General features: G+C 41.6%; 1 protein-coding gene across 1 annotated transcript in view; it reads left to right on the top strand.

Moving 5' to 3' along the window:
• Nucleotides 1-15,541, top strand: part of CACNA2D2 (calcium voltage-gated channel auxiliary subunit alpha2delta 2) — a 525,358-nt gene that overhangs the window by 494,195 nt on the left and 15,622 nt on the right. Inside the window, exons 23-26 of the mRNA XM_060271531.2 lie at nucleotides 2,665-2,725; nucleotides 11,140-11,237; nucleotides 13,285-13,375; nucleotides 14,285-14,347. Of these exons, the coding sequence (XP_060127514.1) occupies nucleotides 2,665-2,725; nucleotides 11,140-11,237; nucleotides 13,285-13,375; nucleotides 14,285-14,347 (313 nt within the window). The remainder of the gene's footprint in view (nucleotides 1-2,664; nucleotides 2,726-11,139; nucleotides 11,238-13,284; nucleotides 13,376-14,284; nucleotides 14,348-15,541) is intronic.

The following is a 15,541-nucleotide window of genomic DNA, read 5'->3' as shown; positions in this document are numbered from 1 at the left end:
CCTCCTGAAATTTCTGCTGTAACTCCTGTCGTCGTGTCTCCTCTTGACATAACTCTATTCTTGTTTCCCACATTAAGGTCAAAACAGACCGCTGGAACTCAGGGGAACACTTTTTTGTTGACATATTTCAGTCCTGCCAAGGTCAAAACTTATCACGTGGGGTGGAATATGATCACAGTTTATTTTCTCGACTCCATTTTAACAAGCTGGCTGCATTCTTCAAGTCTTGTTAACAATAAAGTTCGAACTCACATTTCACAAGCACTTAAGCCAAAAAAGAAATTCCACAAAGTCCAGAAATACAAAGTGAAGTAAAAATTGACTTATAAATCCTGATCAACTCACTGAATTGCCTAGGCTGCCGGCTCCCGAGGGAAAGAAAGGTTTTTCTTAGGCTTTACCTCATTGCTGCAGGGCAGTCATAAACCACAGTCTCTCTCCCCTTTTCACCCTGCATCAAAGGGGATATTCTCTTTGATGCCTTTGAGGGATCCTTTTGAATTACAAATCTTCTGTTTATGGCTTCGGGTTTCTATTTACTGTCTCTTTGTTGCCGTGGGGGGGGGGGTGGCTTCCTCTTTTCTCCCCTCTCTCCCAGACCAAATTGTTTTATAATCCAAATCGTGAGGTTACTTACAGTCTTTTCCAATCGTTTTATTTTCGGAAGAATCCAGCGCTCTCCGCCTTCGGCTTGAAGCTTCTCCCTGCTAGAATAACGTTGCCGCTCAAAATGGCCCCCGCGACTTCTACCCTCCTCGCTCCGGAGCTCTTATTAGAGCTAACCGAAGAGTTGGGGAGTCCGGATTGGGTCTGTGCCGAGCAAATTGCCCTCGGGACGCCCTTCCCGAGGTTCTAAGGGGCGCAGCGTTGCTCTCGCTGCCCTCCCCACTCCTAGCAGAGACGGGCCGTCTCGGAGACGAGACGAAACCCCGCCGATCGACGCTGGCGCTGAATCCGGAAGCTGGGGGGGGGGGGATTACAAATTAATCTCAGAGTTGTGATTCTTGGCAAAGTATGTCTAGCAGACAGTAGAAAACCAGCTTGGCTTGACTTGTTTTTGGTTGAAACTGGCTGTTTCAGACTGACTTCAGGATGTGTTATGGAGGGAAACTGACTCAGTTGCCTGGTAGATGACTCAGCCAGTGTGGTGTAGTGGTTAAGAGCGGTAGACTCGTAATCTGGGGAACCGGGTTCACGTCTCCGCTCCTCCACATGCAGCTGCTGGGTGACCTTGGGCTAGTCTCTCAGCCCCACTCATCTCACAGAGTGTTTGTTGTGGGGGAGGAAGGGAATGTTAGCCGCTTTGATGGCCCTGTTAATTCTCCTAGATCTCTCAGCAGCTGTTGATAGCAAAGGCCATGGTATCAGTCAGGACCACCTGCCAAGGGTTAACTGGACAAGCTAGTTTGCAGTGGTTTTGTTCCTACTTCATAGCAAATTGGTGGCAAGGTGGCCAACACATTTGTGGCTGCTTTCATTTCTAGCAGCATCAGAAAAAGAACTGGCTGGGAGGGGTGGAGAAACTGTACCCGCCACTGTGAATGGTGATCTCCATTCTAGAGAAATAAATGGGGGATTTCTCCTCTCTCACTGGGAAAAATCATGATCCTCCCAATTTCTCTGTTCAGAAATAGGCTGGAGACTTTCAAGAGGCCATCTGGGCACAGCTTTAACTTAATCTAGCATATGCTCTTTTTGCACATCTAGTTCTTTGTTTTAATAAAGCCATTTAAGCTGAATGCCTGTTAAACAGATGAGAGAGAGAGAGAGAGTACTGGACATATCACAAACTGACAGGCAGGTAGAGAGACAAATTCAAGCAATCAGCCAATAGAGCTGGACATTCAGCATTGGAAGAGCACATCTGCTGCTCTGTGCTTGCTATGGTTGCATCTGTTTGCTCCTATGAAATCTGGAGGAAGTGTTCTATGTTTGGACTAGGGAGGGATGGCTATTGCAGAGCTTTGAGACCACTGTCAGCTAGAAGGCAGCTGCTGCACTCTCGACAATGCATTGCATTTTACCTCTATCTGATGGGTAAGTCTTTGGTTGGACTGTCTTCATAAAGGACCCTGGTTTGGCCATGTTGATGCCTGAAAGATAATTTTTCTTACAAAATATTGTTTTGGTAATTCTCTTTCCGTATGAGCAGAGCATGTGGTTTATTTTTGTTGTTAATATTGTAATAAGAGAGAGATGTCCATATAACCTACCAAACATACATATATGTATGTATGTATAAATATGAGGATATATGTGTGTATATGTGTATATGTAACTGTATAGCCCCCAAAGCAATACATATACAATCTATCAAACATATTTAATTTCAATTATATGATTTTTAAATATATATATATAAATATATATATATAGACAATAAAATATCAAAATCCTCCAAATGGTGGCACCATATTGGCTATAACTTTGTATGATGCTAGTTACCAAAGAATCTTTTCTCCTTTCTCTCTTGTTAAAACTAGTCAGTTGTTTTGCCTCTTTTGTATATTCCTGTCTATTTTTCTCTCTTTCTCTCTCTCCCCTTACTCCTCTCTTTCTCTCTTTCTCTTTCTCTTTCTCTACCTTCTGTCACATTCTGAGACTGAAGCCTTCTTCTTCCCTCATTTCAAACCCCTGCCGGATAACGTTACCTTTCTGTTGCAGATTTTGAATACCTGCTGCCAAACAGCTTTGAGTCCGAGGGACATGTATTCATTGCTCCAAGGTAGCTTTGCGTGTGAGCTTGCTGAGGTGTCCATTCAACCACTCTCCCCCCAACACTGATCCTGGGACTGACTCAGCCCCCTTTCCCATCCCCACTTCCCTCCCTGCCACACCTTTTAAATATTCTACTTCATCACTCCCACCCCTCTGAGCTGACACCTCCTCATTGTGCCAAAGTCTTGATCATTTTTCTTTCCTTCTTTTTTGTGTCTGTCGTCTGCCTGTGTGCCACTCTGAGACTACAGCTGCCACCTGCACCTTGTTGAGACGCCACTGTGGTTGGCAGCGCAGTGGTCCCACCTTCTGTTCACTCACCTACATAAGAAGAGTATATATGTATGCCTGCGTATGAGATATTATGTGCACATACATATATAGGTATAGTTTCTGAAAATACTCACAAAATAATAAGTCAGTCCTATTTGGATCATGTTGAGATCATGCCATCATGTTAGTTAAATCTGAAACACATTTTTATATATAATACACAGTGTTTGTCTAAGCCAAAAGCCGTCTTTGGAAGGCAGGAGTATCATGTGCAACGCCATCTAGCTTTCCTACTGAATGATTTCAGTCAATACTTTCCACCCCAAAGAGTTGTTTGCTCCAAATATCCCATTATTTGATTTGATTGACTAGGTGCACCTATCACACAGCATTTGTTTGACCCATGATTTATTGACCAAATGATTTTTAACACAAGACTGGTGTTTTGCCTGTTTTTTTTCTGAGAAAGAAATTAAAGATCTAGGGCAGTTTTGTTTATGTTTTTGGATTTCACAAATACCAAAATTTAAAAATACCTAATGATAAATAAACACCACAATAGCATGAATCACTCACTCCCTGCACTATTTTTATTAGTGAAAATACTTCCAAGCTTTCATAAAGCCACTGTGTTGTTCAGAAAGCATTTTCAAAATGTACATGATTCAATATTGCTAAATACCTTTGTGAGGCCACATTAATGCAGTAGGAATGATAAAATATTCCACTGCTATATGTAAAAAATCATGAAGCCACTTTTATAAGCCGGCCTTAGTCATGAAGCTCACTGAGTGACTTTGGGTTCTCTTTCAGCCTAACATACCTGACAGAGTTGTTTTGAGGGTAAAATTGGAAGGTCAATAACAATGGCTGCTGCCATGAGCTATCAAAGAAAGCCAAGATAGAAATGCCATAGGGAGACAGAGAGGGGGGTTATTGGCAAACGTCAGCCAAAATCCTATAAACTGATGTTACATTTGGCATCAGGGTAAAGTGAAATGGTGAGATCCTATTAGTCCCTCCTATCTTTAATATAGTATTTTTAAAAATGGAAGAGAATTTCTGTACATCACATGGATTTGGTAACCCTCCACAAATTCAGCTTTGTACAGAAAAGAATAATACTGAAGAGTGTGTGTTTCCAACTTTTATTTATACAACTATTAGATTTACTATTCTAAGATGCTTCTCTTATACAAAGCATAATCAGGGAGAACATAAGAGCATAAGAGGTGAACAGATGTTGTTAGACTCCAACTCCCATCAGCCCCTGCCAACATGGTCAGTGGCCAGGGTTGATGGGAGCTATAGTCTAACAACTTCTGGGAACTCACAAATTCCCCATCTCTGTGCTGTAAGCAGCAGTCCATCACTAGCATCCATGCTATAAGTGAAGAGCTTTACATAGTCAGCATCCAAATCAGTGTTCAAAGTCCCATTAATGTGAAATGTATACATGAATCTAATGTTGTTTTTTAAGGAAATTTACCATTTTGTTAAGACTTTTTCTATAAATAGAAACCAGAACACTGCTAACAAATTCTTCGGAAAATGTTCGTTACAACACAACGTCTAATCAGGTCTCTTGCTACATCGGAACAGACTCCTGTTCTGTCAAGTCATAATACAGAAGGTCACATGATAGCGCTTGAGTTTCAGCTGCACCATCTGTTAGCCCTTTAGCACCAATAATACCAAACAGCATACTAATGAGACTGTATGATATCTCATCAATACTAATGTGGCCAATAGCCCATGGTAATTTTCAGAAACCATATATCACTAATGATCTATTTGTGGGCGTGCAAGCACATATATCTGTACACATTTGTGTAGATATATTGGTGGATGCAGTGTTGTGTACTTCTAGGTCTTTGAGAAACAAAATTATGTGGCCAGCCAAGATGATTTTATACTCGCGTAGGAGGACTTGCAGTATATTGATGGAAAGTCAGGAAATTAGCAGAGTAAAATAGCTTTGCCTCTCAGCTGCCTCTCCTAAAATGTGATTACAAACTTTTACAGGTGAGGCCTGACTCTTCTTACAAGCATATTTTAAGTGCTATTTGCATTCATTTTCCAGAATCTGACAGGTAGGAAGTATAAACAGTTAGCTTGAAGCATTTGAGTGCAAAAAATGTACCTGTTCAATACAAAGGCCTATCCCTAAAAACATATGGGGTGTATAAGTGGAGTGCACTGTATTGCTGTACATTTCTACTGCTGTTTTTCTCAGCCCTCATTAGAGAAATGCAGGAAGAATTTGGCTCAACTACAGTGTATTAATGAGAGTGAAGTAAGTAACAGAAGCAACATGCACTGATGAAACTAGCACCTCCAGTGATTCTCAGTGTGAGTGCAACGCAACAGTTAATTGCCCAGTCACTATGATGGATATACAGTATAGCTTCCTTGGTTTGACCAGTTAATGACTTCAATTACGCAACACTTGATACTTGTTGAGGAATTGATTGTGTGGTCTCCAGAATACTGCAGCACAATTATTTCAGAGTTTAGGCCAGGCATAGGCAACCTTGGCTCTCCAGATGTTTTGGAACTACAACTCCCATGATCTCTAGCTAACAGGGCCAGTGGTCAGGGATCATGGGAGTTGTAGTTCCAAAACATCTGGAGAGCCAAGGTTGCCTATGCCTTGTTTAGGCTTTCTGTAAAAGCCAAACTTAACAAGATATGCACACTGATTACCTCCTTGGGAGCAGTATGATACAGCAGGGAATAAAGTGGATTCGCTCTTGTGTTGTGAATTAGAGGCTCTTCCATTTGCCCTGTCTATTCAGCATAGAATCATAGAATCCTAGAGCTGGAAGAGACCCAAGGGTCATCTAGTCCAACCCCCGCAATGCAGAATCTCAGCTATAGCAGCCATGACAGGTGGCCATCCAACCTCTACTTAAAAACCTCCAAGGAAGGAGAGTCCACCACCTCTCATGGGAGTCTGTTCCACTTCCGAACAGCTCTTACTGTCAGAAAGATTTTCTGAATGTTTGGTTGGAATCTCCTTGCTTGTAACTTGAAGCCATTGGTTTCAGTCCTACCCTCCAGAGCAGACATGGCCAAACTTGGCCCTCCAGCTGTTTTGGGACTACAACTCCCATCATCCCTAGCTAGCAGGACCAGTGGTCAGGGATGATGGGAATTGTAGTCCAAAAACAGCTGGAGGGCCAAGTTTTGCTCCAGAGTATCATCCCGATTTCCTTGAACACAGCTGGTGTGTAAGTTATATATGGTGTTTGCTCTTGATTAAGCATTCATCCTGACTTGCTTGCATGGAGGTTACACATATTTCTGTCAACCAAAAATTATCCCACAATTTCTAATGCATTTTTTTGCAAGGGCAGTGCATCCCATTTCACTGCTTGAGACATAACTGGATGTGCTGCCCAGTTCTGCTCCCACCTCCACCACCAGAAAAGTGGCACCAATTTCTGGTGAGATCTTCCAAGATTTAGGCGCCACGTCAGCGCCAGTGGCGGAGGTGGCGGGGCCCCCATGGATGCAGTGCCTCAGGGGGCTTCTGCCACTTCATGGTTGGGCCAGGCCTGTGTCATTTTTGTGACTGAATCCCTCCTGCAAAATAGTGACAGTCTGGAGGTGACTTAGAAACATGGCCCTCACCCACTGGGTAAGCCTTCTTACTAGGTTTATTTTAAGACCTATTTAGCATTACATGAGTTAAGGTGAAGATGGCCTAAGTATTCCCACTGCCTTCTCTGTGTTGGACAAGAGAAGAGGGTCTACAGCAAAAAGCCAGCTGTATTAGTGTAGGCTTCCTGATATGGAACTTTTCCTCCAATGATTGGAGGGTAGCAGGCCCAACAAGGGTTAGGCAAAAGGAAGAGCTGGGGTCAAGTAGCATGTCCACCACTCTCCTCATTGCATGAGCCCCTTAATGCCTGAATATTCATTCAGCAGTTTTCGCAAAAGCCCTGTATGTTCCCATATGTGAGGGGTTTTTTCCTCCCAATGTTGTCAGCTGTGAGAAACCCTTAAGGCCTCTGGAGCTACCATAAACTATGATTGGCAAACTCAGTAACTTCTCTCTTTTTTCTAGCATCAGAAAGTGCAATGGTGTGCTGTCATGAGCCCTCTAAATGAATGTCCGCCTTTACTTTTTACTCCTGAGAGGCAGTGAGGAATGAGGCCAAGCACACACACTCACTCTCTCCATCCTTAGCCATTAGCTACTGGCAATGCAAAGCCAGCAAGTGAAAAATGTTCACAAGAACTTTGCAGCTGCAGCTCTTGGAAAGCTTCCAGAGACAGAAGTATACTGGCATAATGCCAAATACAGAGCTGTTATTCGCAGTAGGATCTGTGTAATAAATAATTCTCCGTCTTTTATATACTTGCAGGCATGCAAACACACACTCTGGGGAGGCAATCCTGATAGACAACAACCCATTAGAAGTGTGGGGTCTGTAAGAGCACAAATTATCACCTGGGTAGGGTTGTTTTTAAGAGAGAGAGGATACAAGTCTGTACTGAAAATACATTCCCTTCTACAGTCTAGGGTTGGCCCCTATCAATCTATATGAAGGATGTGCTTTTCTATCCAAAGCATGGCTGCCCACCTTGTTCTCTTTTTGCTGTGGGTGAAGAGTGATTCTCTGTTACTGTCCAGAGCACATCTGTGCACTATGGAATATTGATTTGTTCCACAGATGAAACAGATCCTCAGGGTTTTCTCCCATGCATTCCTTCTCCACTCACTACTATCATGTCCCCCATTTCCTTGAAGTGCAAAGCAGTTTTCAAATTCAGTAACATTCAAAAATGAAGCCAAATGGCACACCAGAAATTTTGTCCAGGTGAGTATCTTTGGTCCTCTCTTGCAAAGGGATGATGTTAACAAAGGGAGTCCCGTGTGCAAAGTTACAGTTCAATTCATGCAAGAAACGGAGCCATCTTGCCTCGAAGCTTGTTGCCTCCTAAGCACAGCCCTTCATACTCCAAGTCACCAAGTGCTTAATCTGCCACTTTCCCCCTTTGCATTATGGTCCTGCTCCTGGGTGCACAGTTGAATCAGAAGGCATTTTCTATGTGTTTGCGTGTCTGTGTATACATCAACACATGGTGAATGCAATTTGGATAGTTGTTGCTGCTAACCTGTCTGCATATTGGATTACAGTGTGCTCCACTTATATTCTTCCTGCTTTGTTCAATAAGCTTTTGCCTGGGAAGGGATGAGGAGAAATGACACTTTCTAAAGGAAACACAGAGTTCTAAATCCCATGTCTGCCTCATAAGACTCATGCAAGGTTGAGGTGTATATTTGCAAATAAAAAGTAGTGGTGGGATTGACCCTTCCCGACAACTACTCTCGCCTGCCTCCTAAGGCCACTAAAAGGAGAGAGATTTGGCGATTGGGTAGGTGTGGTGGATAGAGGGAGCAGGTGAAGGAGTAAACATCTCTTCCTGTTGATTCTCTTTTGTAAATGCCCAGCTCTCGCATTATTATTAACTTCTAACTTGTAGTTCTTTCCATCCTCAGTCCGTTGCTCTTTAGGGTTAGAGTCAGCAATATTTGCAGAAAAGTATGTGGTGAAACAGTGAAAGCCAATGTAGGAAGCAGTAAATGTACTGTAGAAAAGGCATACAAAGAAGGAACCTCAGAATGATTGTTCAAAATGAGCATAGCAAGTTGATTGGCTGGACTAGTCTCAATGAAAAAGATTTAGGCCTGCATAAAGTGGCACATTATATAAGTGACTTGCGCTGTGTATACATCTTTCATTTGTAGACAGCCATGGCTCATCCTTGTATCTTTCTATTTTGTTTATTTGGGGATGCACTTGCTCCTTAGGGAGAACCTAACACAAGTGAGTTAAGGATAGGGATGGGAGATATTCAATTCAGTTCACATTTAAAGGCAAACCTACCTAATTTTGCAGTGCAGTTCTCCAGCCAAGTAACGTGTACAAAAAAGTATGTATTAGAGAAAAAGTGTGTCCATAAATACATATATTAGTGAAAATATCACAAAATGCATTATATTTTGGGAAACTGCTTTGCAAAAATGTAGACAAAATTGCATACCAAAATGTATATGTATTAGAAATCCGCACTAAAATGCTGATAAATTTTCATTAGAAATGGGGGTGGGGGTGGGAATCTCAAACTGATGTGGAAATGTGGAGACCTGAACTCAAGATTTGAAAAATGAGAAACTGAAATTGACACATTCACCCATCTCTAGTCAGAGTTAGTTTCATTTAGGAGGCAGGAGTATTATTCTCAAAGACATAAAAAGTCATGCTTCTTTGACTACAGTGTTATATCATTCATAATGCCTATATCCCAGAAACCTAAATTGCATTAGCTTGTAATGGAAGCCAGTGTGGTATGAATACAATCAGACATCTTTATCCAGTATTGTGGCTTCATGGGGAGCTATGTGCTTTACAGCCAGAGGGCTTCCATCTTCCATCTAGACCAGGCATCCCCAGACTTCGGCCCTCCAGATGTTTTGGACTACAATTCCCATCATCCCTGACCACTGGTCCTGTTACCTAGGGATCATGGGAGTTGTAGGCAAAAACATCTGGAGGGCTGCAGTTTGGGGGTGCCTGATCTAGACTCTTATGCAGCCCTTGACCTTAAAAAGGTTGCCCACCACTGCTCTAGAGAGACCTGCTACTACTGGAAATGCTACTAGGATTAATAGAGGCATTAGTTATATCACCTTTGAATCCTAAATTTCCTACTGTGGGATCCCACTACAAACATGAAGGAATCATATTTACTATATTTAGCTATTTATGTTTATTTATTTATGTTATCTATGAAGAAGAAAACCTATTGCTAGAACAGCACAGGTGAAACTGCATTGCCCCCATACCTGTTTTCCAAAGCTGTATATAAATCTATAAACATCCTAATTACAAAAGTTTCCATTTTTGTCGAACAGTACCTGTTTATAAACAGAAGCACTTTTCTAACAAGAGCTGTAAAGCTTCCATAGAGGCCATATTGAAAATCAGAATAAAGGACAGTTCTGGGACTTCACAAAAATAGTTGAGCTTGAAGGAAAGAAGGCCCTTTTTTGCCACAGTCTTTCTAAACCTAAAGGGGTTTAAGCAAGTATCATGGTTAATTAAGCCACCATCCCTACAGCAACCTTCTCCAACCTGATATCCTCCAAAGGTTTTAGACTACAACTCCCAACAACCCCAGCCAGCATGGAGGGCACCAGGTTGGGGGATTAAATGAATTTAATTAAATAACTGAATTATTAGAATAGCAGCGCAATTGCTATACAAATCCAGAAGAGAAGCAGTGGCAGTATTCACAGTAAAATAAAAAAATTCCTTCAGTAGCACCTTAAAGACCAACTAAATTTATATTTTGGTATGAGCTTTCGTGTGCATGCACACTTCTTCAGTGGTATCTGAAGAAGTGTGCATGCACACGAAAGCTCATACCAAAATATAAATTTAGTTGGTCTTTAAGGTGCTACTGAAGGAATTTTTTTATTTTGCTTCGACTCAGACCAACACGGCTACCTACCTGTAACTAGTATTCACAGTGTTCTTCTTGTTTCAGATGGTGGTGGGTGGCATCAGTCAATATTATTGAGAGGCACAATAGTAGCAATGTGGGAAACCCGAATACCATCTTTATTAAGCACAGTGCCATCTAATTTATCTGTAAGCCACCTGGGGGGAAAGGAAAGAGATAAATAATGATTACAATCTGTATCCACTTGTGTTCCAAATTGAGCCCAAGTAATACAGAACAACGTCTGAGTATCTTCGATGTGAAGATCTGTTTTTAAGATATTTTGGGTTTTTACACGTATCCTTTTCCACACTTACTTCCTCCTCCTCCTCACATACCCACATTTAAATGCATTTGTACAAATAGATTTCAAGTGCACACAAGTACTGATGTCTCACACAGCTTTGCTCATGGACAGGACAAATATCTTTGAATCCCCCACCACTCCTATCTCAAACATGTACGCAGACAGTATTGAAAGTGTTCTCTTAGGCACAGCAGCAACATGACTGGGTAACAGCCTCACCTACGTTGCACACAAAGTCATGATTATAGCAGTTCTGAGAGGGAGAAAACTGACAGTAACTTTTTCATCCTTCCAAACGACAAATCTTTTCATCATAATCCCAGAGAATATTGCAAAGACCTCAGCCAGTCGGACAACAACACTGAATTCCTGGAAAACTTTATCGCCCTCATGGAAAAGGTGACGCCTGACTCCAAGCAATGTAAGTACCACCAGGGCATGCAATGGAGACTCAGCCTTCTCTCAAGAAACACTCAGCACTGTTTGGGTGAGAGAACCAAGGAAAAACCAAGAAGCAAAAGTGCGCTTCTGCTTTAAAAGACATACATTTAAATGTTGTTGTTTTTTATTTTTTTAAAAAAACGGAACAAAGTTTGTTTGCAAAAAAAAATTATTTGGATCAAGAGTGAGGGGACATTTGGCCCTCCAGATGTTGCTGAACCACAACTCCCATCAGCCCTAGCAAGAATGGCCAATGTCCAGGGAACATGGGAGCAGCAATTCAGCAACAGTTGGAGAGGCAAAGTTTTCCCACACCTGATTTAGATAGAGTGCACCTTATGAAGAAAGAATTGGGGTGTGTTACTATTCTCTGGGGAAGGTTGTAGTATCAGTTCTCTGGTGTCATGAAAGGAGGATGCAAATGATGAATGAATCCCATAAGTTCACAATGAAATCCTGGGCCTATCCACTTGGAAGCAAACTCCATTGAATTCTATGGCGCTTATTCCCAGGAAAGGGTGTCTCGAATTGCAAGCACAGTCACTGAGTAATGCAGCTTGTCAAGCATAAATGTGACCATCAGCAGGTACTCCAGTTGTGATCTGGTTTGAACCAGGTCATATTCCATATAAGGCTGGGGATCTCTGATTCTATTGTTAGTAGTACACATTTCACAAAATTACCTCATGTATAAAACCGGTCTGTTTCTGAGACAAATCCCCAACCAAGGCAGACAAATCCATTTCCAGGGATAGCATAAAAATAGTGAGATTGCATTGCAAGGAAACAGCCTGCTATTAAACATCAGTTAAATTTTCTAGTGATAACGCAATTCAGCACTGAAAATAAGGTAAGAAGCCTATGGGCTATCACTCCCCTCTGTGTATGAATTATTATTATTTTAAGCCTTTCACCTAAAGTATACTTAGTTTGGAGACAACAAGCTCTAGAAGTCCCCTTCCAAGCCTGCCTATAATTGAAATGCTACTTTAAGCTTTTGTTTCTTTGCTGCATTCAGCATGACCGAGAAATGGAAGCAGTCTCAAAGTCCATGCCCACATGGCAGAGAACTATGTGGCTTAGCTGGCAGACATCTGTGGCAATCGCATGAAACAAAAGAGGGCCAGGAAAGGCTCAGAGTCTTTTCCCACTGATGCATAGGGAAATGCAGAGAGCAAGCAACTGGGAAGGAAATGTGCCCTGCATAGTAGCAGCGCTAAGAGATGCTCTGGGATGGGGTGGAGAATGGGAAACCTATTGCCCCACAGATACATTTGGACTTCAACTGCCATCAGCCTCAGCAATGCTCGAGGATTATGGGAACTGTAATCTGAAGGACCCGCAGGTTCTCCATCATGCATGACCTAGACTCTCTCTGCCAGTGGTGCCCACCTCTATTAAGTAAAAGGGGACATAAACCTACCATGTGGTGGCAGCAGTAATGTGGAGAATTTTGCCAGAGGCTGCCTGGCCCACCAGGACAACTTAGGTAACCAGAGAGTTCTAACTTGAGGGACATCAGCAGAGCTGGAGAAGAGAAGGTGCAACAGGTTACCAGCAGAGTTGGTAGGACTTCCAGGATTGAGAGGAGAGTCATTGACAACATTGCAAAACTAGCATAACACTAGAAAGTACTGGAATGCACTACTAGAGCTGGTCATGTACTCTATTGCTTATTACTTTTGTGAACATATATAACTTAATATACATAGCCAACTAATCAAGTTATAAGGATCACACAGCAACCTCAGAAGCTTATCAGCTGAAGGCAACCTCTGCAGGGCATTCTAACCAGTGAGCATTGAAGGGGTCCCACTGCACACCTTGCAGTATCCTTGTTTCCTGGTGCAGTTTACGTTGCTGCTGAAACAAGTGAAAAGGCTATGCAAGGAGAGAGGGAAAAGGCAAGCAAGAGTAGAAGGCAAAGAGGATTCTTCACCATCATACTTTAAAATGGAGTGGAAACCTCCTCGGGATATTCAATAAGCAAGATTCTGGATTGGAAACATTTCTCTTTCTCTTTCAAGGTGATAACTTCCTCCTTCACAACCTCATCCTGGACACAGGAATCACGCAACAGCTGGTGGAAAGAGTGTGGAAGGACCAAGATCTTAACACGTAAATACAATTTCATTTCATTTCATTTCATTGCTCCTTCAGACACTGGGAGCATTTTGGTGCCCCAGCAAGAGTATTTTTCAGCTGGGAGGAAAGTTTATATATGACAGAGTTCATCCTGAGACTCTCTTCTGCACAGGCCTAGCAGGCCTATACAATAGGTCAGTTCTGGAGAAGGGATAAAAAGAAGCACAGCTAATATATAACTCTACACAATACAGATCTATTCATCTTAGATTTTTGAAAATAGGATTAGCTTTTAGAACAAGCTTAATGTAGACTTAAGTCTTCCTACGTTAAAAGGGTTTTAAGTGGAAAAAGGCTCAGCTGAAAGTTTCAGCTTTCCATTCAGTATTAAATCAGTGAATACTAGTGTAGTTTATCAAAGCTAGAGGGCAAATTTAAAACCAGTTAAAGTTGAAGACAAGTTGAAATTTTATCCTAGCTAGAGTGCAAGTCACAACTACATGGTAACTTGCCCATTTAGAGATTCTTTCAGTTCAGTATAAAATCAGGTAAAAGTTTTTCATTTTCCAAAGTTTGTCCATTCCCATTCCCAGGGGGGCAAAACTAACCTAAATGCACACACCCTCTTCTATTATTTATTAAATTTCTTTACTGCCCTTCATCCGGAGATCTCAGGGTGGTTCACAACATAAACATACAATATGATCAGTGCTTTTTTCTGGGGGTACTCAACTTCATGGTGAGTACTGGCACCATATTTTCTTTTAAAAATGCACTGGAGATAATATATAATGAAAACAAAGGGAGGAAAACACAAACCGTACCTACCACAGTTATAATGATCAACACATAGGCTAACGGTGTGGCGCAGACAAATTGGTGAGAAGCAGAACTTTGGCATATGGCTTGAGGTTGTAACTTTCTATCTCTGCCTTTCTATAGGTATAGCCTCTTAGCTGTGTTTGTTGCCACAGATGGTGGTATCACCCGCGTCTTCCCTAACAAGTAAGTGGCAAGTGTTTGTCATTTCATCTGTAGCTGAAGAGAATGTGTTTAGCATTTAGTGACCCCAATCTAATCTAGAGTTAGTAATGATTAAGGATACAGTCCTAACCACATCTACTCAGAAGTAAGTCCTGTTGACTGCAGAGGAGCTTACTCCCAGTTAACTACAGTTATATTGCAGCCCAAGTCCCAGTGAAACTAATGCAACAATTTAATTACTTCCTTAAGGGTGCAAATGTTCGTGTATTGTCATATCTATATGAAACATGTTTTATGCATTTTTATCCGTGTCAAGCTACATTTAAAAAACATATAAGTATTTTATGTACATTTTATTGCACTTGTGGTCCTCTTAAGCATTTCTTACATCTGAATTGATTTGATTTTGATTTGATTGATTATATTTCTATGTCATTTTTAATTCAACTGAATCCCAAGGCAGCTTACAAACAATAATAGAACACCACAAGTACCGAGTAATTAACAAATTTCCAGTGAAACAGTTATAATCTATAAAACACTGTTAACAAATCAAGAAACTAAAAAACAAGCTAAACATCACAATTAAAGCAAAAGTCAATGGATTAACAAATCAATACAGCACTTATAATCCAAAAAACACTATTAGCATTAACAAAATAGCAACCAAAAGCTAAACTAAGCGCTGTGAAGTTCATGCGCACGCACACTACACACCCTCATGACTCCCAATCTGTCACTCTGTTCAGCTTATTAAAATAAACGCATAATGCCCATGGCAGCAACTCCCTTCTGAAGATTCACTGGGCTGGAGGTGGAGCTGCACAGGTGAAACCAGCCCCCTCCTCCCATGGCGAACAGAGTCTCTCTCCCCTCATAGTTCTTCCTCTGGAAACAGCTCCCTTATGAAGGCTCCTTGGGCTGGAGGGTGAGACAAAGCAGATAGGAAAAGCCATAACCGTTGGCATTGTTATGTTTCCAAAAATTACCATTGAGGGAGACAGAATACTAATGGTACCACATTACTTTGGATGACCAGCAAATCCATTCCTTAATGTTCTTTTAAGGTGTTGGATGACCTTTTTAGCACAAGGAGCAAAAGGTAATGTCAAAGTGTACCCACTAACAGCTTTGCAGCCTGTGTCACTGAAGGACACTTCTGGTTAATAAGACCCTCACAACACTTTTCCTGACGGCGAAATAGATTTGTATTCC

Source organism: Zootoca vivipara, chromosome 2, assembly GCF_965207765.1.
Source record: "Zootoca vivipara chromosome 2, rZooViv2.hap1.1, whole genome shotgun sequence".
Taxonomy (NCBI): domain Eukaryota; kingdom Metazoa; phylum Chordata; class Lepidosauria; order Squamata; family Lacertidae; genus Zootoca; species Zootoca vivipara.
Note: the sequence above shows the minus strand (reverse complement) of the source record. Positions and strands in the feature narration are given on the sequence as shown.